Here is a 27,692-nt window from a genome sequence, read left to right as displayed (position 1 = left end):
ATACTGTTCTGTTGTCAACTCTCTGTGCTAGTGTCATACCTTAGACATATCATACAAGCCCCTATCATTTACCCTTAAGTACAATAGTAATAAAATTTTCAGACTTCTTCTCAGAATTCTAGTTCTGGGTAGCTCATACTCTTAGATTGATGAAGGATGGGTGGGAGAAAAAAAAATCCATGAATATAGGGTCCCAGAAGGGATGCTAGGTTGACTTATTTATCAAGTTCAGTAGAACCAGGAGCAAGGAGAAAAGTCTTCAGATTTTGCTTAAAGTTGTTTACCACATAGAAAACAGGAAGGACAAGAGAGAAAGAGACATCTTGGTATATCCCATTTAATGAATAAATATTTGTTGCCTAGCCGTTATCATTGTGTTAGAACAAAAGATATTAACGCTTCTCTTCTTGGAAAGAAAGAATTAAGCTTGAAAAAAAAGGTTGAGGATTAAAGCATAATGTCAGGATAATTATTACAGATGCTTTGTTGTAAGACTCCACTAAATTGGCACTCAACTTTTGGGGCTTTCTGCTTATGTAATGTTATTCTAGTGTTTTCAGTACCATCAGGTGCTAGATTTCTATTATGAATTATAGCCATATCAGAAACATAAAGAATTGTGATTCTTCCGCTCCTTTAAATTAACGTGTACCTAACTGAACTTTCAAATAAAAGAAATGCCAGTGGATCCCGCCTATTTAAGGTTAAGTTAATTCAATAGGTATTTATTGAACATTATCTCTATCTGTACTCTGTTGAAATTTGTGTGCACCAGATACATAGTGGCCAATAAAGTCAATATTCAGCCAAGGCTGAAACTGCAAATCATTCTAGAATCTTCTGGGCTACCTGAATACATTGGAAATTTTTTCAAAATTTAATTATTACAGTGTTATTAAATTTAAGAGTCAAATTTTTAAAATTTGACATTGAAAATTTTTTGTTCTTGCACTATTATCAGCTGCTAGATTACTGCTGGAGTCACTAGTGTTCATTTGCAACACTAGTCGACATCTGCTTTCCAATGGTGATTGTATAGTTTCATAGAAGCAGTTCTACAAAATGGACCTCGTGCAGTGTTTAAAGAAGACAGTGCTTGGATGTTTTCAAAAGCAGATCGTGTTAGTATGTGTCATATACTATATATACAATTTCTATAATTGTTCTCTAAAAGCGCATCAGTTTGGTTATTTCTTCAACAGGTTCCAACAGGTGAATTACTGTCTCTGAGAGCAACTATGCTTATTATTAAGTTCTCTGTTAGCATTGTTATTTTGTTTAGAATACAATATTCTTTTTTTGGTCTTAAAGCAGCCTTTTTAGTATTTAAGTAATAACTGCTGATCGTATCTGAGAAAGCAGTTCCAAAATCTCTTGTATGTTCTGTAGTTTGTGGATGAAGAATTATGAAAGTGATTCACTATATTTTTGCTTATGCAAAATACTACATTTTTTTACATTTTGTTATAATTACTTCTGAACACACAGCTGAAGGGTGTGAACAAAACATTGTAAGCTTGTAATTCTTCAGTCACTGCTAGCCTTGATCATGTGTATCCTATTGTCAGTGACAATTGCATCATACTTTCATTACTGATTTTGCATTTTGTTTACATTTCTTGAGATTCATTATACATGTTATATGAGACCCAGAAATTCCTTGACTGACAAGTAGAACAGAGGCATAGCTGAATTCCACACTAATCTACCATGTTGTCAAATTTAAAACTTCTGATTGCTTCCATGTGTTTTAATGTCTGTACAAGATACAGAAATTGCATATTTAATATTGTCTAATCTTTATATGCACAACATAATTTGGTTCAAGAACATATGATGGTAATGTTTTCTAGAAAACCTTTTTGCCTAGGATTCAAAGCTTTGATAAATATCAGAAATTCTTTGTCTTCAACACTAAAAATGTTTTTAGTGATCATTTTGCAAGCTTTCTGCATTCACACCTTTTTAGCCACCTTAGATTTAAAGCTGTACAGAATTCTATTAAAACATTCTTGTGAAGTCTGTTGTTTTGACTTTTAGACACGACAAAGTATGTTTTGGATATCTCCTTTTTTTCTTAACACGTCTTCATAATTCTTTTCATTCTTCATCTGGGTTGAAAATGATAATGAATTTTGTGCTTGATTTTGGAGTTTGCCCTTATAAAATTTTGCAGGCTCATGATTGACACTCTGCTTTTAGTTCTTCCTCACAAGATGTGAAGAATTCCCAAACAGGACTTTTGGGGGAGGACTTATGATCTAAGGGGACTGAAATAAAATTTAAGCCCACATTTTAGAGCTTGTTCTGTTTAATATTCTGAATGCTGTGCAATTTTACAAAGATCAGAATTATGAGATAGGCTAGTCTCTGTCTTTATATTCTTTTGTAGCCACATTTATGACTCTAAAAGAATATAATATTATTTTGGCAAACTACAGGCTTTCTTGATATTCATATTATCTGTCTTTAACATTTCAAAAGTTATTTGTAGTTGTACATAAAATGAATCGTTTTTGCTAAGAAAGAGAAGAAGACTTTCTTCACTGATTTTACTGGGAAGGCAGTGAACCCTTTCCATCTAAATGCTTAGGCCTTTTTTTTCCAACTCAGAGAAGTTTTCAGTTGTCAGCATTTATTTTGGTCTTTCTTCTCCCTCTTTAGAACACTCCTATAATTTAAAGACAAATTTTTGTTTTCTATATGTATTTTTAATCATGCATTTATTCAACAAATATTTACGAGTCACTGCCACATTCCAGGTATTGTTCTAGGTATTGGGGAGGCAGCAGTGTGCAGATGAAACCCCTGCATTCTTTAAAGTTTACCTTTCACTAGTGGAAGACAGAATAGCTAATCAAAGGTACGTGTGTTAGATGGTGAAATCATCAATTTGGGAAGGAGATAAAGAGGGGACAGGAGACGGGTTGATCTCTGGGGATGTCTTACTAAGCAGCAGCCTAAATAAAGCAGGTTCAAAGGCTCCAAGGAGAGAGAAATCTTGCTGTATTTGAGAAACTGCAAGTAGCCATTGCTGTTAGATGGATGTGAATACCGTAGAGAGTGATGGGAGATGAGACCAGAGTGAAACAGGGACAGATCATGTTGGGATTTGTAGGACCTGGTAAGGAGTTTGGATTTTCTGAGTGCTAACATAAGCCATTGCATGGCTTTAATCAGAGAAAAGCCATGTTTTTAAAAGATTATTCTGGCTCTTACGATAAGAAGAGATTATAGGAGGAGCCAAAGGTAGGATCAAGGAGACTAGTTAGGAGGCTCTTGAGGTAATCCTGGCAAGAAGTGATGGTGGCAAGGATCCAGGGTGGTAGCAGTGGAGGGAGGTGAAACATGGTATCCTTTAAGCTACTGAGAAACGTGCGTTGAGGAGGAGGGTGTGTCAGTTGCTGCCGACAGGTGGAATAAGGAGAAGACTAAGAAATGGCCATATGAATTAGCAATATGGAGTGTGGTGTGGAGTTGGGACAAAGCCAGGTTGGAGGAATAGGTTTAACAGAGAATGGAAGAGGAGGAATGAGAGATGATAAAATGGAGACTGCTCTTTTTAAGGAATTTTGCTGCAAAGAGAAGGAAAGGAATAGGATGGGTGCTAGTGGGGGAAATAGAATCAAGATAAGTTTTTGTTTAAAGATGAGAGAAATAACTGCATTTATGCCAAAGGGAGTGATACTGAAAAAGAATAGCCATAAAGTAGGAAGGCAACCCAGGAGAATGTGTTGTCTTAAATGCCAAATGAAGAAAGAGTTTTAGGAAGAACTAGTGATAAACTGGGTCAAAAGCTTTTGAGAAGTCCAGCAAATTGGAGTCTGAGAATTGACCTTTGGATTTAGCCAGATGCAGGTTTGGTGACTTTGAGGGAGACAGCTTCATTGTAGTAGTAGGTGTAAAAGTGTAAAATCCAGATCGGAATGATTTGAAAGAATGGAAGGTGAAAAAGTACAGGCAAGTGACTACTCATTTGACAAGTCTTGTTATCAAGAGAAAAGGTAAGGTGGTGTGGTAATAGAGGGGACATTGGGTAGATGAAGGTGAATGGGAGAGCTGGACGGTGCCCCATATGAAAGGTGTGTGTGTGTGTGTGTGTGTGTATGTATATATATATATATATATATGTATCGTAATGAGAGGAGGGTGGAGTGTGTAATTACCAATGAAGAAAGGGGGATAGAAAGGATCATAGTTGTTTCTATTTTTTTTTTCCCCATGAAAAATGTAGTGAGATCATCATCTGAGGATAGATGATGGATTGCTGGAGGATTGAAGGAGATTTTTTTTACGTGTGGATAGTCACCTTGTAAAGTGGGAGAATAGGTTGAAAGTAGGGAATAGGTAAGAAGGTTGCTAGGCAAAACCGAGGATGTACTTCATAATTGTGGTCACAGATTTAGAGCAGCAGCTCTCAGCCAGGGTGGTTTGGCTTCTCAGGAGACATTTGGCAATATCTGGGTATGTTTTTGGTTATCACAACTAGGGGGTGGTGCTCCTGTCATCTAGTGGGATGAGACCAGGGTAGAATGCTGGGAAACATCCTACAGTGCACAGGTGAGGAAAACTAACACTAAACCAACAGTAATTTAGGTTGTGATAAGTACACACCCTGGGGGAATAAAGCAGGTGATGTGATTGAGGCTAATTGGGGCAGGGGGTACAACTAGTTTAGAAAAGGTTGTCAGGGAAAAGCTACTCTGAAGAGGGGGCATCTGAGATGAGGCCTGAAGGGTTAAAAGAAGGCATCCATAAAAAAAATAAAAACTAAAACAAAAAAGCAACGGAACCAACCATCCCAACAAAAAAAGAAATCAGCTGGGGGAGATCCTTGGGATTAGCATTCTTCTAGGGCAGAGGAGACAGCCTGGGAAAGGCCCGGGAGCTTGAAAGTAAATGAAGGGAGAGGGAATATGAGATGTTTTGGGTGTTCTTTTTTACTTTTTTTATTATTATTATTTTTATTTTTTGGTGTAATGAAAATGTTCAAAAAATTAATTGTGGTCATGAGTGCACAACTACATGATGATACTGTGAACAATTGATTTTATACTTTGGATGATTGTATGGTATGTTGAATATATCTCAATAAAATTGCATTAAAAAAAAAAGAGTAAATGAAGGAACTCTCTCAGGCAGTTCCTAGAAAGAGGAAATGGTATAGTAAGTGTAGCTTGTAGTTTTGTTTCTGTTGGCGTCTATTTTAATTGAAGAAACTTCTTTTCAAATGTTTTATGGGAGAATGATCTAATGTATTTATCAAGTGCCTTTTGTGACCTTAAGAATACATTACACAGACTACCGGCCAGGAAGAGAGTGTTCTTTACAGATAAGTTACCAATTTTGGAACAAACATGTAACATAAGAGCTCATAATCACAAAATTCCACCAGAAATATTACAAACTATTAAAGTATGTTTGGTTTCTGTGTATTAAATTTGTGTTAAATTTCTTCTTATTTTATTTTAGTACTTTTTAATCATATTTTGTTTAAATCCAAGGAATACAATGAAAATAATTTGGAAGAATATTCTTTAGCTTTTTTCTTCTAAATTCAAATAAGACTTATAGTTAATTATTACTTTAAATGATAATATGTATTATTTACTTTGAAACAGTGCCTGTGAAATTCCTTAGTAGTATTTTTTATAAAGTTAAATATAACCTATTTAGAAAGTCTTTTGAGTTTATGGGGATTTATTTATTCACTTGAAACTTAAAAAACTTAATAGTCAGAACTCTTAGATGCATCTTGCAGGAATCCAACTCAACTAAACAGATAAAAAGGGAATTGATTAAAAGAAATTAAGGTAGCTTAAAACCAGAGTTAAAAATCAAGTAACTAAACTGGGGAAATGGCAGCTGGAAGTTGGGGACAAATAGAATAAGAAACTAATGGCACCAGGACAGTGCTTCCGTGATTTCTCGCCTGCATGTTGGATTCATTCTCTTCTGACAGACTGCCTGCCTTTATGGTGGGGAATGATTGCCACACTCTCCCAAGCCTCACACACAGGTTCTGCTACTGGGAACAGATTCTTTTTTAAGTTCATTTCTTACAATGACAGCGGAAGCAGTAAGGCATTGTACTAATTGTACTAATATTTTAAATAGCTGTTAACTCATTTAATGATTTTTAGGAATGCGCTAAGGTAAATACTGTAATTATGCCCATTTTACAGATGAGGAAACTGAGGCAGTGAGAAGTTAGGAAACTTGGCTAAAGCCACATTGCTTGGAAGGTGTGCTAGCTGGAGTTTGTGCTAGCTGGGGTTTGAAACTAGCAGTCTGATACCAGAGTTGACATTTAACCATGTTATCAAATGAGTCACACTGGGGATAGAAGGTTTTTGTTTGTTTCTGTCTGTTTTTAACCTAAGCTTACAGTAAAATTTTTTATGAGGAATTTAAAATGGCAAGAGAGGTGTTTGGTTTTCATTTATCCTTATTCAAAAATACAAAAGCTAGTAATGTTATAAAGGACCTGTTTACAGATCTTTGAAAATTTTCATGAGATTTGTTCAGACACATACCTGATGTGGGTTGCATGCACAGCATTTTGTCCTGTGTGTTATACAGGAGGGGAAATTTCTACATTATTTGGGCAGTTGTACCTGATTGGTTCTCAGCTAGGGGCGATTTTGTCCCCAGGGGACATTTGGCAGTGTCTGGAGACATTTTTGGTTATAACATGGGAAGGGCAAAGAGAGGAAGTGCTCCTGGCCTCTAGTGGGTAGAGGCCTAAGATGCTGCTAAATATTGATATTTTCCATGTTGGACAGACCATCCCACAACAAAGAATTACACAGCCCAAAATGTCAGTAATGCTGAGGTTGAGAAACCCTGAACTAAATAAACCGAACTATTTTCAAGCCAAGTATCTGTGTATGGGATGAAGTTGTAGGAGCATTTACGGTCTTTCTGTACTTTGGAGAGTGCAAACATCAGGCCCAAATATAAACCAGTGGTGAATGGTATAGGATCATATTAGACCAGCATGCCTGGAAAGAAGGACTAAATAGTAGAAGGAGTTTGTAGCAGGGGCTGTAAGAAAATGCAGCAGGCATGCTTGGCTTGTTTCAACATTTTTCTGAGAGTTGATCGACTGTGGGTGCAACAGGTAAAAAAGTGAGGAAACCTTACCTTTCCCTTCTTCCTTCCTCCTGTGCGAGAATCAGCAAGATTCTTGTTTGAGAAAAATGGGCTTTGTTATGTACTCTGATTTATAACATTGACATTCATCGATAAATGAAGACTCTGGTTTGTGTTAAAAGAAATAGTCATTATTGTTTTTAGTTATTTTGGGTTATAATTATAACAAGAGCTAATATTTATTGAATGCTTTCTGTGTGCCAGAACAGTGCTTGATCCCAGTGAACCCTCACAATAACCCTTTGAGAGAGTTACTGTAATTATCTATATTTTATGAAGGGAGAAAATGAGTCCCAGAGAGGTTAACTACCATCTTCAAAGTCAAATAGCTAGTAAGCTCGAGTTTGGAATTCTGGTTTGATTCCAGAGACCAAACTCGAAACACCAAATGGTGTGTTGCCTTTTTCCTGCTAAAACCAGTTACGCCCTTTCTCATGACATTTTTTCAATCTATAGTTATGTTACAGTGTATTGATACCACTAGGTAATTCTTTGTATATTTAGTCTTAGTTGTTAGTGAGAGAATCTAGTCCACATATATTTGAAAGCTTTTTAAAAAATTAAGTTGTTCAGTGTTCTACTTCCAAATGGTTCCTAAAACAACTATTGAATAAATTTAATAAATTATTTGAGGTAATTTTTTGGATATGATGATCTAGAAATGTTTATCTTTTTCTTAAATTTAAAGCTTGGTATTAAACTTTTTATAATGTATAAGATAGTGTAGATCAAATATTAAATAATTTCCCCCTTACCTTTAATCCCAACTAATCAATCCATCATGTAAAATATTGTAAAAAATCAGACTGTTGAAATTTGGTGTAATTTTTTCCCTTAAACTTTTTATTTAGAAATAGTTTCAAACTCACAAGTACAGTTGTAAAAATAATACAAGACCCAAACAGAGAACTCCAACAAACCCCTCCCCCTCCAGATACCCAGATCCAATTGTAATATTTTGCCACATTTGTAGTAACATTCTCTCTTTCCATCTATTTCTTTTTTTAAATGAAATTTTATTGAGATATAGTCACACACCATATAATCCATCCAAAGTATATATTGACTCACAGTATCATCACATAGTTGTACATTCATCACCACAATCAATTTTAGAACATTTTCATTACTCCAAAAAAAAGAAAGAAAAAGAAAAAAGAAAACCTAAAATATCTCATACCTCTTCATCCTTCCCTATTTTTTTTAACAGTTTTATTCACACATCATACAATGCTTCTGAAGTGTACAATCAGTGGCTCTTGGTATAATCACATAGTTTTGCATTCACCACTACAGTTAATATGAGAACACTCTCATTTTTTCCAAAGAAAAAAATCCCATGCCCATTATATCCCCCTGTTACTGACATTTAGCTTTGGTATAGTGCTTTAGTTACTATTAATACAAGAATATTATAATGTTACTGTTAACTATAGCCCTTAGTTTACATTAATTGTATTTTTTCCCATATATTGCTTTATTATTAACACCTCGTAATAGTGATGTACATCTGTTCTAGTTTTCTAATATTTATGCAATGAACCACCATCATTTTCCACTCTGTTTCACTAAGTTATACGGCCCCAGTTTTTATCCTCTAGCTTTCTGTCTGGTGCCATGCTCGACTCTAGCCTTCCTCCTTCAACCATAGTCATACACAGCTTTGTTACTTGCTATCCATATTGTGCTATCCATTTCCAAACCTTTACAGTCAACCTTACTGAACATTCTGTACGCCTTAAGCTTCGATTGCCCAATCTCTGCCCTCCTTCTATCTCCTGATAACCTCTGCTTTTGACTTCATCTATTCCTGTCGGTCTATCAATGTAATATGAATTTTTACTGTCAATGCTAGTAAGATTCCTACCTCTCCCATTGGGGGAATACTGTTTTCAAAAGTGAGGGACCATTCAGTATTTGCCATATTTGGGGATAAATTGGCATGTTTTAACATTTTATAAGAAATGTGTGTTTTGGTCTTTCAGACTTTATCCTCTAAAGCAAATAACTGTTCCATTATTTCCTCTGGGAAGCTTGAAGCTTAAAGTGAGGAAGGGGGGACCACACAGGTAGCCAGAAGTACTAACTATTTTCATACTTGTAATCAGTTTAGTGATAAGGTATTTTCTTTGACTGATGAAAATATTGTTACTTTTTTGTGTTGTTTTCTTTACATTACCAGAGGTTTGGTATTTGGAGAGAAAGTATTGAGACAGAGATTGGAGCAGGGGTGTGGGTGTGGTAGCTGTGATACTGTAATTTCCCTCCTTTCTAACTACTGCAACTTTGAGGTTTGGACCTAGTTTTCTAGATGTTCCTAACACCTTCTCCCACCTCCATCCTTACTGAGTTACAGCAAATTTTTGGACAAGATTTATGCCAATGCCTTGTTTTTACTTTTTTTTCTGAAAATCTAAGTTATAATTGTTGGATCCCTGTGTTTTATTTGTTGTGTTAACTTTTTTTTTCCTTTGTCAAAAATTTATTTATTTACAGTGAACAATTCTGTGGCATTTAATATACATTAACTTTTAAGTGACATAAGAGAGTTGAATATTCAGTCTGAGTTCAATAATATAAAGTTTGATCACTCTCACAAGTATAGAAGATATAAGAAATACTGGTTTATGTGGTAAAATTTTTAAAATGGGTCATTAATTGATAACTTCATTCTTTAATGGTTAAATGTGGTTTGCATATTATCATCCACGTATTCTCAAATAGCATTTGATTCTGCAAAAAGGAAAATATCTATTTAAAAATAATGGTCTCAGTGTTTATTCTGAGAAATCTATTTTTATGTTAATTTAAGAATTTATATTTCAAAAATATTAAAGGAGTAATATTAGCATAACTATTAATCAAATGTAAATATTTACAAGTTATATGTAAAAATCTAATCTTTTCTCCCTTGATTTATGTAACTTTTTTGATATGTGGAAAAGAGGGACAGAAGTTATAAACTCAGAGCCAAAAAAGTGCTTTTGTTCCAAATTTTCAATGCCAGAAGCATATAAACCTGCACCTGTTGGTAATTAAGAGCAAGCCAGCCTTTGCCAAATCCCAGGCCTCTGCTTAAATTTTTTTTACTGGAACTAAATGATGTTGCCATTTTTATTTTTAGGTTTGCTGGCATGGGTAATCTCATTAAGGTGCTAACCAGGGACATAGACCACAATGCAGCACATTTTTTCTTGGACTTTGAAAGTAAGTCTCTTTAGCCCTTCACAGCTGGTGCATAATGGTAAAGATGCAAGATTAATTATACTCACACCACAGTGAAGGCCAGTCAGAATATCTGTTGCTAAAACATGGGAATCACAAAAAGGTTGCATGATTTTTTTTTTCTTAATCGTAGGCAAACATCACCATCATGTATAATTCTTTAGTTTTTCATTTGCTAAAATCATGTTGAGTCTGTAGCCAGTGCTGTCCTTTCATTAGTCCATGAAGCAAGTAGCCTTATGATGAACATTCTAATAGTATGCTTTAGTGACTATGTTGAAGTTTGTTCGCTAATAATCCTGTCAATTTTTTTAAAAATCAGAATTGTGCTGCATGTCCAGAATCAGTACTTTACATGACCTCCAAATTACTAATCATCCAAATTTGGTTAGGAATGTATGCTGTATTTAATGGTATATAGGAAGTTAAGTTTTACATTCTGCTATTTTAATATGAAATGCAAAGGTGAGTTTTAGCCAAAACTCTTAATATTTGGCTTTGAAATAAATTGTTGTTTCAGTGCAATATTAAACAAGATGGCATGTAAATAATTCTTGATCGGAGATTTATTTTTCAGAATACTAGCACTATTGGAATACTTAAAGAATTTTTCATTATAAGGCCATTAATGAAACTGTCTTGGGAGAATGTTGACAAGAATTAGAGCAACAGTTGTGCCGTTGTGTACAGGAAAACCACATTTCACCTCTAGGTCCTACAAATCAACTTGTTGAGAACCAGGTTTGCTGTCTGCCAGAGCACAGTCTGGGTAACCAAAAGGACAAATTCATGACCTAATGAGCATTTTCCCCGTTACTATTTTTTAAATATAAATGTCAGATGTTCTTTTTATAAAGGGATATTTTCTCTTTTCTCATTCTTGTCTTGACAGGTACCTTAACATGGGGAATCTTCTTAAAGTTTTGACATGCACAGACCTTGAGCAGGGGCCAAATTTTTTCCTTGATTTTGAAAGTGAGAAGATGATTTTATATCTATTTTTCTTTGCCTGCAGTAGACTGCGTTTGTCTTGCACTAAATGAATGTTTCCACGTTGCCATCTTTTTTAACTGCTTTGCATGACTGAGCTATGAATTGTTTGAGTAAAATTTCTGGTGCCTTCTAGAACTGGAAGTCATATTTTACAGATTAAATTGTGCTGATAAAAATGTCTTTTTGACTTTTTGTAAGAGATTTTATATCTCTTGGACATTTTTTTAACAATTCGAGATCTGTTCTCTAATGAAAACATTTATATGAAAAATTTTGGTGGAAAGGGCAAATACTATCTCCAGATTTATTAACAGAGCCTATATTGTGGGGGGGGGGGATTTATTACAATTGAGAAAAATTAACTAGGTTTCAGTGACTGTGTACATGTTGAAGTGTTTTAAATACAAATCTGTTCATGAAGGCCATTCAGAGCTCAGTATTTTGGGCATAATATTAAAAGGTAAGTGTGAACCTAAATTATTTAATCTTTGCAGATAATTAATTTGAAAAGTTGAAAATTGTATGTATTTATTTCAGGAATTCATTTTTTCTAACTGAATAAAAGAAAAATAATGGGTTCACAGACCTTTAAGTAATTTGCCTTCTGTTTGTTTTATGTTGCATGACCTATTGTAATATGGTCTAAGAGTGGCAGGTAAGTGTCATTGACCCTGGTGCATGTTGAATAGCTTTTGCTTTTTGTTTTTGGCTGTCAGTATTGCTTTAGCTTGTCTGTATGTCAAATTGAGAAAAATGATATTAAATTGATGTTTTAGTGTGAATGTTGCTATTTTAACTGATCTTAAGCAAATTGTTAGGAAAGGGTGAAGAGATAAGATAGCCTTTAGGTTTTTATGTGATCCCTTACATTTTTATCTGAGATAAAACATTTGTCCAAATTTCTAAATACTTAAAATTTAAACCTATTCTGGTTTTAAAAGCAAAAGAAACAAATCCTTTAAAATAACCCCACAGAGAGTCATTGCATTTTCTTTCAACTTCAATTAGTTTTTATGATGTTAAACAATATCATTCATTCTATTTTATACATCATTTATAAGTTTTTTCTTTAAGCTAGGACAGTTCATTTGAGCACACAAATTTGTAGCTTATCTCCATTTAACAGAATAATCTGTGGCCTCTGATATTTTTCTATTTTTAGTACATTTCTATAGAACTTCTGTTACAGTTTGGATGCTATGTACAGGCTAGCAAAGAGTAGTAATGTTTGTATCAGAACCATATTAAATTGTTGGGTTTTACGGGCAAAAAATATATTAGGTGAATATTATTTTTCTTGACCCTTCTCAACAATTTAACAGTGCTATTTTAAGTGCATGTCTAGCATGAATTTTAATCAGCTTGGGGATGTTGAGTATATTGCTGACTTAAAGATGATTCTTTTAGGCGAGGCAGCTTACATTGGAGCTGTATTCTAGTTTATTTGTATCTGTTTCAACCTTGGTCTTGTATATCTTTCCTGCTGTTCTGTTCCCTTTTTTCCTTTGTCTCAAATTCCTTACATTTGCAGAATCTTGGCTTTGAAACAGTCAAGATCTTGTTCAAGACTTGGCACTTGATCTTTTTTATAAACCTAGCATTATGTTGTGGTCAAGTGAGAAGCAGGAATTTTATGTAGTATATTTAAAAGATTATTTAATCTTGGTGTACCAGTCTGGGGATTTAGTTGCTTATTCTTGAATTTTAAATAGCTCGTTTAATGATAGGAAAAAGTTAAAATTGCTAACAACAATAATTACCAATAATGTAGAACTACATGTAAAGTATTAACTTCTTAAAGGCGGATATACATTAGAATATGATACTTGTTGTCTGTAGCAGCCAATGTCGATTTTTTTTTTTTGACACTTACTGGTATACTGTAAAAGAATATTAGTGAAGACACTATGTACCAGGCCAGGGTTTGTCCATTATTATTTCTTATTTAGACTTGTAAGTATGTTTTCTTTTTATTCTAACATTGTAATTCTCTTATTCAATTTTATCTCTCATCCATTTGCATATTCTTCTTCTTGTTGGAAATGTGACCTTGAAAAAGTTTACCTTATCGTTAAGCTATTATAGTGACCCTGGCCATCAGAGAGGTCCTTCCTAGTATTGTTTAATACCAGACTCAAAATTGCCAGCACAATTGATTTTCCACTTTCTTGATGATTATGTGGAATAAAGCCACATTATATTTACATTGTATTTACAAAACAGGGTAGTTAGTAGTATTACATGTTTATTTCTAGTTGCAAAGTAGCACAGTAATTTGAGTTTTACTGTTTCCATTATTCTAATTGATTAAATCTAGCCCAGTATGTCTTCATGGCTGGGCAGCTATAGAAATAATTCCAGGCAGATGTATCTGGCTTTTTGTGTCAGATTGTATATAAATTAACTATTCCAGTATATTTTTAACCTCTTTTAATGGAATCCTGTAGTTTACAAAATGAAAACAATGTCTTTAAAGTAAATAATTACTCCCTTAATTCATACCCCCACCCCTCCAGTACCGATTTTCAGTTGAGTTCAGCATGCTTTTATGGCGTGTCTCCTGGGTGCCAGGAAGGAGGTGTTGAGGTAACCAAGATACAACCCCTGTCTTCAGAGAGCTCTGAAGTAGGAGAGATAAAAATGCAAACTAAGCATTTCATTTACATAATTTACATTCAAGGTATAGGTAAGGAAGGGATTAATTTTATATAGCAGTGAGGAGTAGAATGGAAGTCATGGAAGACTTTGTGATATTTGAGTTGGGTTTTGGAGAGTGAATTAGAAGACTTCAGGCTAATTTAATGAAGGTCATTGTAGACAGAAGGAACAGCATGTAAAAGGTCTCTTAAGGTACTAAATAGAGGGATTTTTTTTTTCTCTTTAAAACAAATTATACTTATATGATAAGATTTTCTTTCAAGAATAATGGTTCAATTAAGATATAAACCCAGAATTGCCCTGTGAAATTTGGCAGCAATTGTACTATTGACAGCATTTAGAAAGGACTGAATGTGGGCCTTTATAGCCTCTTCTAAATCTTGTCATTTCCTAATATTTTATGATATTATAAATATATAGCCATTCTAACGATAAGTCTTTAACCTGAATTTACTTATGTCTACTTGTTCATTAAATTGTGGTTCTTGGGAGAAGAGGAACTTTTATTTATTTTTGTGTCCCTTCCCAGTCTTAGCATTGTGCTTTGTAATGGTAGAAGCCCAATATTTGTTCATTAAACTTGACTAATTTTTTTATCTCCAGATAGACCAAAATAGGAGAGTAAATAGGGTGGTGATTTGTAAGTGGGAAATAGAATCTATTTTCTCTGATTCTTTGCTTTAATGTCTTCCCATTTAGTCATACTTTTCCTCTAGTTTTTGTGTCTTTTGTGTTACTTGTTTCCCCTATCTTTAAAATATATTGACACCCACTCTTTTAGTCAAAATTTAGTTTTCCCTTTTACTTCTCTTGCATATCTTCAGTTGCTTTACCTTGTACTTTGAAATATTTTTATCCTAGTGACTTCTTTCTTATACTTACTTTCCTAAATTATTGTAGGATTACTTTTGCTCAGAGATGAAAATGTGTAAAAGCCTCCTTTAATACTGGAGCTATTTATGTCTTTGTAACTTTTTATTCATTCTTTTATGTATTCATTCAACAGGTATTTATTATAGAAAATCTAGGTACTGAGTTTACATACTCTGTGGAGGTACATACTGTACATTTGTTGAAGCTTATGGAGATAGTAAATATTTATTGAATAAATGAAAGCACAGTTGAAGCAGAGAGTTTCCTTACCACAATTATAATTTTTATGTTGACTTGCTTTTAATTGTTCCTTTCAAACTTTGCCTTGTTTAGTAACAACTTCTTCAGTTTTCACAATTATTTTTAGTGACTTTTCCTCTTCCCTCTACCCTGAAGGAAACTGGTGTGAAATTATTAAAATATTTAATTTTAACTTCAGACGATAATAGTCATTGAAACATGCTTTAATTTCCTTTGAAGAGTCTTTAAAACTAAGCGTGATGAATCATAACTATAACTATGTCTATTCTCAGTAGTAGATACATTATTTGCTATCATATGAATGTCCTTTTGTAAGCTGGCTAAGTAGTATGTTTTCTTCAGATAGTAAAGCCATTCATTGCCATGAAAAATCAAAGTGACAAGTCTTGGTTGCATTATATAATAACCATTTTAAAAATGCTTTATTTTATAGTCTTTTTCCCTGCCTAGTATTTCACCCTTTTGCATGACTTGCTATCATATCAAAGTAGTGCTTACTTGTCTGCTATTTTCTGTTTGTCTTCATTTCTACAGCAGTCTTCAGCAGCTTTCAAAATTATAAATGTGACTTTCCTGTGACAGTCTAAAAATGTTTATAATCAGTGTGGTGCTGGGTGTTTTTCCCACCCTAAGGGGAAATGTGAATCTTCTCCTTTATTTTTAAATTTCTTGGTACTTATGAACTTTTAATTTAATAACTATTAACCACTTACAAGGTCTATTTAAGGCTACTTGATAATGTTTCGTTTGTATGTAAGTCTGTGTCACATTTTTATGTTAACAGCTAGTCACCACACCAAAAAATGCATAGTTTAGTCTTTTCAAACTTCACAAATACCTTTTAATATTTAAGGATAGTTGAAATATTGTCCTTTGTCATGAATTCCCACTTCATGAATTCAAACTATAATTTTCTATTATTGATGTTATTTATGTCTGTAGTTCCACAACTCCATATGAAAAGCATAAAACTGCCGTTTTTGCATGTAAAAAATATTTATTTTACCGCATCTGGTGTAAGTATAAAAATTATGAGGTGTACTTTTTTTTTAGTGTGTATCTGTTGCTTTGGAGAATATGGTCTGGCTAAATGTGAAAAATATTGCTGCTAAATTACAAATCTTAATTTTCTAAAAAATTAGTTATTTAGTTATAGTATCAGTATTTGTTCCTAGCAATTCATTTATAGCTATGGACACAGTCTTTTCAATTTTTAATTTGGCTCCTGTTGCATAATTATTTTGTCATAGTGTTTTCATTCCAAAAAAATAAGTGATTTCTGAAAAGAAATTTGAAAAATAAGTGAACAAATATGTGAACACAAATTCTTAAATTTGCTTTACATAGAATGTTACTTTATTATTGTTGCCGTAGTTCTGTTTAAGTATGTTGAATTTAAAATTTGGTACTGCAAGACTTTTTTAAAATATGTGGTATGTTTTTGACTAGTTAGCAGGTTTGATAGATGAAATTGAATTATGATTTATCCCAAGCACAAAATGAAATTTTAGTTTTTAGTTATCTTTATTCCTCGTTTCATGTATAAACTAAGTTTCTTTTTAAATTTTCAAGGTAAAGGAATAAATAGATCATTGTGTATTTGTGAAGTGAAGGGGGTGCAGAAAAGTCTAGGTACTAGTTTTATATGATTGGTAGAGAGGTTTACCAGAAACTTTCTTAATTCATATTATAAATTTGGATTCCCCCACCCCCAACCCCATAGAGGAAATTTTAGAATGGGAGAATTTTGCCAGCATAAGATTTTTCTAAAACATTATGGTGATCATAATGTTTATCATATTAAGTGGTTTCTCCCTTATTTGTAGTGTTGAATGTGGTCCACTTGGAAACAACTCAGTTTCTTAGTGGATTCCCATTTTTCTCTAAAACAGAACCAACTGTATTAAATAAGCAAGATTTGTCTTTAGAGAAACAAATGACCAAGTTATTTAAAATGTTTACAGGATTTCTATTGCCTCAAATCTAGCCGAGTTAAGTCCATACTCAGCCATTCATTGACATCATGTTTTGTGGCTGACACCACAGGTGGTGAAAATGCCTACATGTTTGTGTTCCTGATTTTACTATTTATACAATAATTCTCCCATCTGTTTTTTCTCCCTCAATCCCAACTGAATAGAAACTCAGATTTTGCTTTAGTGTTTAAAAATTTCATTGATACTTATTGTGGCTTAAAGTATAATATTTTCAGCAGCTCAGTAATTCTGGAGCAGTTTCATAATTAGAACTCCTGCACAGGAATCTGGACTTTGTGTTCAGCAGTGAGAAATTCACTGATATTGCCCTGGGTTTGGTCTTTGCATATTTCCTCCCTTCCTTAACTTACATTATCATATAAATTGAGCCAGATTTAAAGTGATCCCCAGAAAATGGGAGCATCTAAAAACTATTGTTTTAAAACAGTTTTTATTTTTTATATCAAAACTCAATTGGTTGAAAGTAAAATTGCTTTTATAGAAAAATAATTTCAGTCTTAAACTATAGTTGAGCAAGATATGAATAGGCTTTTCACTTCTGTCACATTAAAATAGATTATTACTGATAGAGTTTCACTTACTGGCAGTGATAAAGTTGAAAAAGTGATTATTAAAACTATCACTGTTTAACTTTTTAATTATAATTCTCAAGGTGGCTTAGTATACCTAGTTATGGTTTGTAACTTAGACTAAATAGTCATGTGTTGTCCCCTTGCTTCTCTGTGATGTTTGCAAACTTTGAGGCTAGTTATTCAAATGTAGAACTGTGGAAAAGTTATTGCTCTCTTCTAAGAAGGGCAAAGTTAACACATTGACTAAAATGTAATTCATCTATGGAAATTTGGGTTTGTTTTACATATACCTAAAAAAATTCATATCACTTTAAATTTTCTTCTGCTTTCCTGCTGTGTAGATGCCCAGCCTACCGAATCTGAGAAGGAAATTTATAATCAGGTGAACGTAGTATTAAAAGATGCAGAAGGCATCTTGGAGGATCTGCAGTCATATAGAGGAGCTGGCCATGAAATACGAGAGGTAAAGCGTGTTTATATATTTTTCAGAAGACTACAATTTACTGTGTCCTTCCTTCCTTACTCTGTCTTGTTTTTTGTACTGTAAAATTCTCAATTGTGTATTAAGTATTATATTTAAAGGAAGATCGCTTACATTTCAGAAATGGTTGCAGTGATGTAAAGGTAAAAAGAAAACAGTGTTCCCTAACAATGTAAATTATTTATATCAAAGACAATTCCATTTATTTATCTATTTTTGGTTCCTCTCACACCTAGAATTTAAAATATTTGTGAATCAGGGGATTATTTATAATTATTTATTCTTTTGAGGGAACATAACTCTGTGGCTTTGTTCTGCCTTTCTTTTTTGCACTCCCCCTAAATTTCCTTGGAGAAAGTTAAAATCATCCTTGCCATCTGGACCCCATCCTCAACTCTTTCCAGTGACTTTACACCACAGAGAAAATGTTTGGTGTGGTCTCCCTCAACTTTGTTCTCCCAGTCTTCTGAACTTATCCTGCTTTCCATCCATCCCCATCCCCATCCCCATCTCCTTTTTTTTTTTTTTTTTAATTTTCTGGAGACGCTGTTTCTTTCCAAGAGTAACTAACTTCTCTACCTTTTGTTCTCTTTCCTGCTCCAGACCTTTATTCTTTCAATTATTCCTTCTCTTAATTATATCTTATCCGAGAACCTCTTTTCTTTCATTGACTTTGTCCCCTCAGCATATGTATACTCAGGTGTCCTGTACTACCCAAAGATTCTCCCAAGCCTCCCTGGACCTTATTTCTTATTCTCATTACCAGATTTCGTAGAAGGCATAGGACTCACGTTCTGTCTTCATTTTTTTTCCACCTTACTCCTCCTTTCTTCTTTTCTGTAACTTATAGTGCAGAGGTTATCAAAGGCTGGTCTGTGTCCAGTTTGATTTCTCAGTTGACATTTGGAGGTTTGGTGAAAGCGGAATAAAGTGGAGGCACCAGAAGACAACAATTGAAGAGATGTTTTAGACCAAAGAGCCACAGCCCAAACTGTGATCGATGATTAACAGGGTGTTTAAGTAAGGAGAGAAGGGGAAGTTCAGTGATTCCATAGTCTTTAGTTTAGATTAGCCAGATGGTGATATCATTAACTGAGGGAAATTCTAGTTATTGTGAATCATTTCTGACCTCTCCTGCACTAACTGCTTGTTCCCTGGGTGTCTTGCACATGCCCACTTCCTTGCCTTTGTTTTTGTTTAGAATGCCTTGCCTTTTTTCCTTCCTGCTGAATTTCTGTTTTTTTCTTCAAATCCCAATAATCTACTTCCCCTTACTCTTTTGCCCTAGCGCTTTGCACATTTCTTAAAAGCCATCTTTTTTTTTTTTTTTCTCTCCACTACTGTACCTTCAGCTTGAGGAGGGTTAAATCTGGTTACTTATTTTTGTTTTATCAGTACCTATCACAGTGCTTAGTAAACAGTCAGTGTCTGTTGAAGGGATAACTACAAGAGCTTTAGACTAATCTTGGTAATATCGTTACTTAAGTAAAACCTTAAGATTTCAGTAAATGAAAGCATGTAACCACTTCTGTGAAATTCATATTCTCTAAGCATGTATTGAAATATCAAAAAAGTTTTTTTTTAACTTTTAAAAATCGCATTGCTTTGAATAGTATAGGGACCATTTAGTTTGTAACTAATTTATTCAGAACATGCTTTAAATATATCAGGGTTCAGTGTTATTTTGTTTTCTTGTTTTTTGTGTGTGGATGGAGAGTACTAGTGCCTTGGGAAAATCTGCGCAGAACCTGACAATTTATAAGCAAGCTCTATCTTGGTTATGAGTTTCAGCTTTCAGATGAGGTATTTAGTTTGTTTGAACACGTTAGAAAGCAAACCAATTTGTTGAAAAACCATTAATTTAAAAAGGATAAAGAAAAGCATCTATAGGCAGAAAGGAGATAAAAGCAAGAAAACCTATTTCTTTGAGAATAACCAACCCTCTATAATCAGAAAATATTGCCTAAAGGCATATTCATGTTTTTAGTTAAGGATCTCTGGATGATGTTTTATTTTCTCCCGTTTCAGATTTGAAACTAGTTTTTCATCTTGCTATTCAGGAATGCCTGAGAAAACTTGGACTCCAGAATGGGATTTTAGTTATAGAGAATAAGTATCTGTGCAGTGGTTAGCCAATTTCTAAATCTCGTTTTTCAGGTTGACTTAAATGCTGAAGTATTTGCTTGGTTTTGTTTTTGGTTTTGTTTTTGCTTTTTTTTTTAATCATTTTATTGAGATATAGTCATATACCACACAGTCATACAAAACAAATCATACATTCGATTGTTCACAGTACCATTACATAGTTGTACATTCATCACCAAAATCAATCCCCAACACCCTCATTACTGCGGTCGCAGTTAAATCGTCTGGGGGGATGGCGGCCGGTTGCTGAACCCTCGGCTCTCGGCGTTGCTTGGAGGGTACTGGCGGCGGGGGCTCTTTCCCGGAGGCGAAGGCGAGGCGGGGGACTTGGCCAGGTCCCCGGCGGTGGCGTGCAAGGTGTGGAGGGCGGCGAGAAGGGAAAGACAAGACACTCTTCCTCCAGTAGGGGTAGAACAAAAGGAGTGGGGGTTTATTCAGGGGGGTAAAGCCAAGAGCGTTTATTAGGGGTGAGCACAGGTTATATAGGCTGGCATAGAGGGCGGGGGTTGTTACAAGCCAATGCTGAGGGGATAAAGGCTAGGATTGGTTCTGAGAGGGTGCGGAGGTTAGGATTGGTTCTAAGAGGGCGCGGAGGTAGTTTGAAAAGGGGCGGGAGTTGCTCTGGCAACGGTGTCTGGCAACAGTGTATGCGCACTGGTGGTGGCGGGAGTTGCTCTGGCAACGGGGGGTGTGCGGGCAAGATAAGGGAGTGGGGAAAAGGCGGTTCCCTCCGGCAAGCCTCCCCTAACGGTGGTATTTTGGGTGAGGAAATGGGGCCTGCCTCCGGCCTCACTTTCCCAGGCCTGGGGGGCTGTGGAGGGCGCTGTCGCCCGTGCCCACCACCCTCCCCAGGGGCGGATCCGGTCCCCTGGCCCAGGCCCGCCAAGTTGAAGCACGTAATCAGTATCCCGCACATTACCACACACAAAAATAACCAGAATAATAATTAAAGTGAAAAAGAGCAACTAAAGTAAAAAAGAACACTGGGCACCCTTGTCTGTTTGTTTGTTTGTTTCCTTCCCCCGCCTTTCCACTTATCTATCCACAAACTAGACAAAGGGGAGTGTGATCCCAATGGCCCCCCCCAATCCCACTGTCCCCCCTCATAAGCCACATTTTTATACGATTATCTTCAAGATTTATGGGTTCTGGGTTGTAGTTTGATAGCTTCAGGTATCTATCACCAGCTACCCCAATTCATTAGAACCTAAAAAGGGTTGTCTATATTGTGCATAAGAGTGCCCACCAGAGTGACCTCTCGGCTCCTTCTGGAATCTCTCTGCCACTGAAGCGTATTTCATTTCCTTTCACGTCCCCTTTTCGTCAAGAAGATGTTCTCCATCCCACGATGCCGGGTCTAGATTCCTCCCCGGGAGTCATATTCCACACTGCCAGGGAGATTCACTCCCCTGGGTGTCTGATCCCACGTAGCGGGGAGGGCAGTGATTTCACCTTTCAAGTTGGCTTAGCTAGAGAGAGAGGGCCACATATGAGCAACAGAGAGGCATTTGGGGGGAGGCTCCTAGGTACAATTATAGGGAGGCTTAGCCTCTCCTTTGCAGTTTGCTTGGTTTTTTAGAGCTAGTTTGGACTCTGAAATTTGAATTGTTGGAAGTTTCTCGGTCTGTTCCCAGAGTTGGCTTCTTACTTCACTTATTGCCATACTTTTTTTGGTTTCCTTTTATTTTACCAAAATAATTCTGTGAGAAAGAAATACTAAGACAGCTTTTCTGATATATGGGAAGTAGCAATATAATATGTTTTCTTTTTGTGAATCTAAAAGGTACTAAGGCATAATATATTTAACATATATATTATGTCCTTATTTTCTTTCCCATTATACTCATATCCATTGCAAGGATAGCAAATGATGTATTATAATATGTTTAATGTATCCATGGAGTTGAGAATACCTGCTTTTCCAGCATTTTGGTCCATGACTATATTTTAGAGATTTATAGTAGAGATTCCTATTTTGCTGAAACCTATATTTTAATGTAAAAAGTGATACTGTAGTGATTTTACAAAATCTAACTATTTTTATTCTTGGGATTTTAAAGGCAATCCAGCATCCAGCAGATGAGAAGTTGCAAGAGAAGGCATGGGGTGCAGTTGTTCCACTAGTAGGCAAATTAAAGAAATTTTATGAATTTTCTCAGAGGTTAGGTAAGTTGAAAGTTTTGTGACTATGACTTCAGTAGTGAAAAAGGCAATGCCAGATGTTAAGAGTATTCACATTGCTAAATTTTGCTGAATATCCATGTTACATAGGTAAAGTAAGCTTGTTAGACTATAAATACAGCATGACATTCTTATCATTCCTGTCAAGCTAAGCCATAGAGTTATGCAGACCATTTTCCTTTGCAAATTAGACTTTCCACAAGAAAAATCTCTTTGTTTTTTTTTTTTTTTTTGCATGCTGAAAGGTCATGGTATGAGACCTACTCAGTAGAATGTCTTTCAAGCTCTACAGCAGAGCCTTTCCCATGTAGAGGAGCTAATCCTCAGGACTTTGGGTTATTTAGATTTTTGTGTTCTTAAAATCATTGCTGAGTATGATCTGTTTATGTATCTAAAACTATAGAAGAGAAGAAATAGGAAGCTAACCATATACCCAAGTAATCTATGGAGTTATTAAAACAAAAACTATTTGGAAAAAATTTTTCCCATGCATGGGAAAAATTATTCAGAGGTCAGAATTGTGGTCTTGGATACCATGAGGAAGGAAAATTGGAATTCCTTTCTTGGAAGTGGAGGAAGCAGAGCAGGTAGGATTTAGACACCAGCTGCTTGTGTAATTTGAAAGATGCAAATTTGAAGGTCTTTGTGAATTTGAAGGTACAGAGAAGAGCCGTATAGATGTGTGCCAGAAATTTGAAACATTTAAATTTAGTTAAGTTCTTAACATACGCTTTTTATATAGTTTTGGTTTTTGAATCATATAAATATGTTACGTATTCTAAATAAATACATAAAAACTTAAGAAAAAGATACCGTAAGATAGAAGTCCAACTGGGGGCTGGCCTGCCTGTGAGCTAAATTGAGACCTGAGATGAGATTCATTTGGCCCACATAATTTAAAAAAATTTTCTTATTAGTTGCCAGGTTTAAGCATTGGTAGTTATATATGTATATACTAGTCGCTTTAGAAAAATCAATAGCTTAGGCAACAGTTGAGGTGTATGTCAATTGGTTGGAGCCTGTGGCAGCTCCATCTCTGTCTCATTTAGAACATGTGCTCTGTAGTTTGCTATAGATCCCCCTGCTTCCTACTTCCTTGTATCTTGCTCTTCTTATTCCTTTATATTAGCTTCTTAGCCATTTGTGTTTGCAATGTCTGCTTTAAGGTTGAAATTTACAGTTTGAGGTTCCATTTTTAAAAATGCCTGTTTCAGAATAGTAAGCAAATTGCTATTTTTCCTTTAAACTGCAGTACAGATTGTTATGTGTAATGTTAAGACAACTAATAGTTAGGATAGAAGTGTTTGCATAAATTATCCTTTGCTTAATAGAAATAAAAATGGGAATTTTTTTTTTCCAAGCATGAAAATCACTTCGTTTACCCATTTGCCTTTCAAACAAATATATGTATAGTCCAGCTTTGTAAACCTTTATAACCTCAATCTGCCTAGGTCTTTTAATCTTGTTTATCTTGAGTAGAGAATTTTTCTTGTTTGTGCTGCTAGTTCCTAGCTGCATTTGAGGTGCCCAGGTACCACTCAAGCTCATCCTGATCCCTTAGCATTTGGCATGGAAAAAAAGAATAATTGTAAAATAGGCCAAACCAGTTGGGCTTAAATGTTTTCTTATAGTTTAACCATTGAGATTATCACACCAGTGGTGTGTGACCCATTAAGGGTGCTACGCTCGATTTTAGTAGAGAGATATACCAAAAGAAGTAATAGCAAAAGCTGTTGATTTCCTTGCTTTCATTGGGACCTTGACCCTTCATAATTGTTCTAGGACTTCTGTGAGATTATGAGCAGATTTTACAATTAAAATCTGGTGGATTACCCCTGATCTCTTGTCTAATACCTTGGTTAATAATGTTTTCGGTTTCCTTGCTGACAGGTGAGGGCTGCTTGCATAGATAGGGACTCACTTCATGTTTCTCAAATGAACGAAAGAGTGAAGGATTAATGAATACACATATCTGATGTATCAAATATGTGTTGGGTATTTAGGAGAAGCAGTAATAAGGCATTTAGGCTCTGAAGACATACAGGCCTGTGTTTTAGGCCTGATACCACTTAACTAGTTGTGTGGTCTTGATCACATTTAGCTTTAGTATCCAAACTGTACTTCCATCCAATCTATTGAGCCCTCTACTTTATATCTATTGAATCTCTCTCGTTGCTTGTCCTCCTCTTCTACTGTTGAGCCAGAGACAAGATAAACAGCACACACAGCACATGGAGCACCATACAACTATCAAGGTACAAGGGTACGTGGTCCTTCAGAATCTTGTAATCCCAAGGAGAGGGTTGCTTGGGCTGAGTGTTACAGATAAACCATGGGTAGTTTTCCATAAGAGGGACCCTGATCTCCTGCCAGTTTTGCACATTCATCGAGGGACTGTGTAGGCATTACCTCACTAGTTTGGAAGATATGAAGGTTTGATGAGAAGAGTTTAATCTTGCTGGCCTGGGGAAAAGTCGTTTGTGGACACACAGCAGACAAACTGTTTTGTCCCTCCTCAGTCTTCCTCCAGCCCCTAGGGCTTATTATAGAGACCATTTCCAGGGGTCATAATGAGTAAGACCATCCAACTTGTTGGTTCCTTTTCACTGGGCTAAGTTCATAAAATCTATTCAAAAGAACCCAAAGTGTCTACAATAATTGTGATCAAGTCTCTTGCTTGTAAATTTACCAGTACTAAATCCCAAAATGGAATTTATGTTTTCTTACCAGAGTCATTACTGGTTCCAGGGATAACATTTACTAGGTCTCCCATGTCTATATGCTGAAAACTATTTGTGATTATCCCCATCCTCTCTCCCACCTCCACACTTCACCTCCGCACAAAGCATTTGGTCCCCAGTGGGGCAGAGAGAGAGGGCAAGGCACTAGGCTCTAGCCACACAAGAGCAAGTCAGGATTTAGTATCCCTTAGGATCAGCTCACACAGCATGCTAGGACTACATGATTTCTTTTCAGTCCTATTTCACTTCTGCTAAAACTTCTTGATGTATATCATACCACCCCAAAATTTAGTAGCTTAAAACAACAGCTAATTTACTATCTCACTATTTTCTTGATTGACTTGGCTTAGCCACGTAATTCTGCTTTATGTGACTTGGTGGTGCAGTAGTCATCCAGAGGTTCTATCCAGCTGGCAGTTCAGCTGGGGCTGTTGGCCAGAGTGTCTACACATGACCTCTAGGTGTGGCTTGGGCTTCTCATAGGGTATGGGCTGAGTTTTGTTTTGTTTTGTTTTGTTTTGAATTCAGTTTTATTGAGATATATTCACATACCATACAGTCATCCATGGTGTACACTCAGCTGTTCATATTACCATCATATAGTTATGCATTCATCACCCAAATCTATTTTTGAACATTTTCATTACACGACAAAGAATAAGATTAAGGATAAGAAATAAAAGTAAAAAAGAACACCAAAATGATCCCCCCCCCATGCCACCCTATTTTTCATGTAGTTTTTGCCCCATTTTTCTACTCCATTCATACACTGGATAGAGGCAGTGCGATCCGCAAGGTTTTCACAATCACACTGTCACCCGTTGTAAGCTACATTATTATACAATCGTGTTCAAGAATCAAGGCTACTGGGATGGAGTTTGGTAGTTTCGGGTGTTTACTTCTAGCTATTCCAATACATTAAAACCTAAAAAAGGTTTACTATATAGTGCCTAAGAGTGTCCACCAGAGTGACCTCTCAACTCCATTTGGAGTCTCTCAGCCACTGAAACTGTATTTTGTTTCGTTTTGCATCCCCCTTTTGGTCAAGAAGATGTTCTCAATCCCGTGATGCTCGGTCCAGATTCATCCCTGGGAGTCATCTCCTGTGTTGCCAGGGAGATTTACACCCCTGGGAGTCAGGTCCCATGTAGGGGGGAGGGCAGTGAGATCACCTGCCAAGGTGGCTCAGTTAGAGAGAGAGGGGGTCACATCTGAGCAACAAAGAGGCACTCAGGAGGAGAGCCTTAGGCACAGTTATAAAGAGGTTTAGTCTCTCCTTTGCAGTAATGAGCTTCATAAGGGCAAGCCCCAAGATAGAGGGCTCGGTGTACAAAGCAGTCTGTCCTCATGTTTGTGAGAATATCAGCAACAGTCCAGGTAAGGAAGCCCAGCACTTCTGCATTTTCCCCTGGATCCTCAGGGTGGCCCTGCATATATATTTTTATTCTTGCCCAGATTACTTTGGGATGTGTCACTATTCCACTCTAACCTATACAAATGTACCATATTTCACTTCCTATTCAAAGTTCCATGTAATTGTGGTATTTGAACAAACTGACTGTGAAAGTTATATTGTTTAGAAAATACAGATCCTGCACCAAATAAACATCTCCTCCCCTTGGTCACACATGGAAGTTGAAGTTCTAAAACACAGTTTCGACCTTTACCCTTTGGCCCAATTTGCCCTAGTCTTAACCAGATCTGCTTCATTCATATCTCTCATTGACCTCTGGGCTCTTTTTCAGCTTTTGTTTTTTTTTTTGGGGGGGGGGGACAGTTGCTGTATGCGCTAATACTGACATTCATATCTGCCAAGCTCTAGTTCTGAGTTTCAGGTGTCACACAGATACCCTACATTCCAGAGACCGATCAGGTTGTACACAAAGGGATCAGCATCTCAGAGTTTGGAGATAGCCATTATAATTCAGGAATAGATTTGACTGCTGTAAGAGCTTACAATCTAGGGACCGTTACGTGATTGTTTCCCTGTTAGGCTGTGCTCTGAGATTCAATTCTGAGTTTACACATTGTCCTTAGTCCATATTGGTGAGGCATTACACTATTTGCCTTTGTTTCTGGCATACTTCATTCTAAATACTGTCTACAGGATCCATTCATCTTGTGTGTCTCACAGCTTCACTCCTCCTTGTAGTTGCTCAGTATTCCACTGCATGCATACACCACAGTGCACCATTCTGTTCCTCAGTCATTGTACCCTTAGGCCACCTCCCATTGCAAATCATGAATACTGCCTCCATAAACACCAGTATGCAAATGTCCATTCGTGTCTTTGCTCTCAAATCTTCCAAGTACATACCACGTAATGAATTTGCATGGCCCCCACACATTGCTTCTTGTGGAACCACCACACTGACCTCCAGAATGCTACACCGTTCTGCCTCCTCATCAA

At 35.9% G+C, this 27,692-nt stretch overlaps 1 protein-coding gene across 1 annotated transcript in view; it reads left to right on the top strand.

Annotated features, from left to right (window-relative positions):
• The window catches only part of CYRIB (CYFIP related Rac1 interactor B), a 135,715-nt gene that overhangs the window by 91,106 nt on the left and 16,917 nt on the right, over positions 1-27,692 (top strand). Inside the window, 3 exon segments of the mRNA XM_037802864.1 lie at positions 10,280-10,362; positions 18,076-18,197; positions 22,421-22,526. Of these exon segments, the coding sequence (XP_037658792.1) occupies positions 10,290-10,362; positions 18,076-18,197; positions 22,421-22,526 (301 nt within the window). The 5' untranslated portion in view covers positions 10,280-10,289.

This window comes from Choloepus didactylus, chromosome 14, assembly GCF_015220235.1.
Source record: "Choloepus didactylus isolate mChoDid1 chromosome 14, mChoDid1.pri, whole genome shotgun sequence".
In the NCBI taxonomy this organism is placed as follows: Eukaryota; Metazoa; Chordata; class Mammalia; order Pilosa; family Megalonychidae; genus Choloepus; species Choloepus didactylus.
Note: the sequence above shows the minus strand (reverse complement) of the source record. Positions and strands in the feature narration are given on the sequence as shown.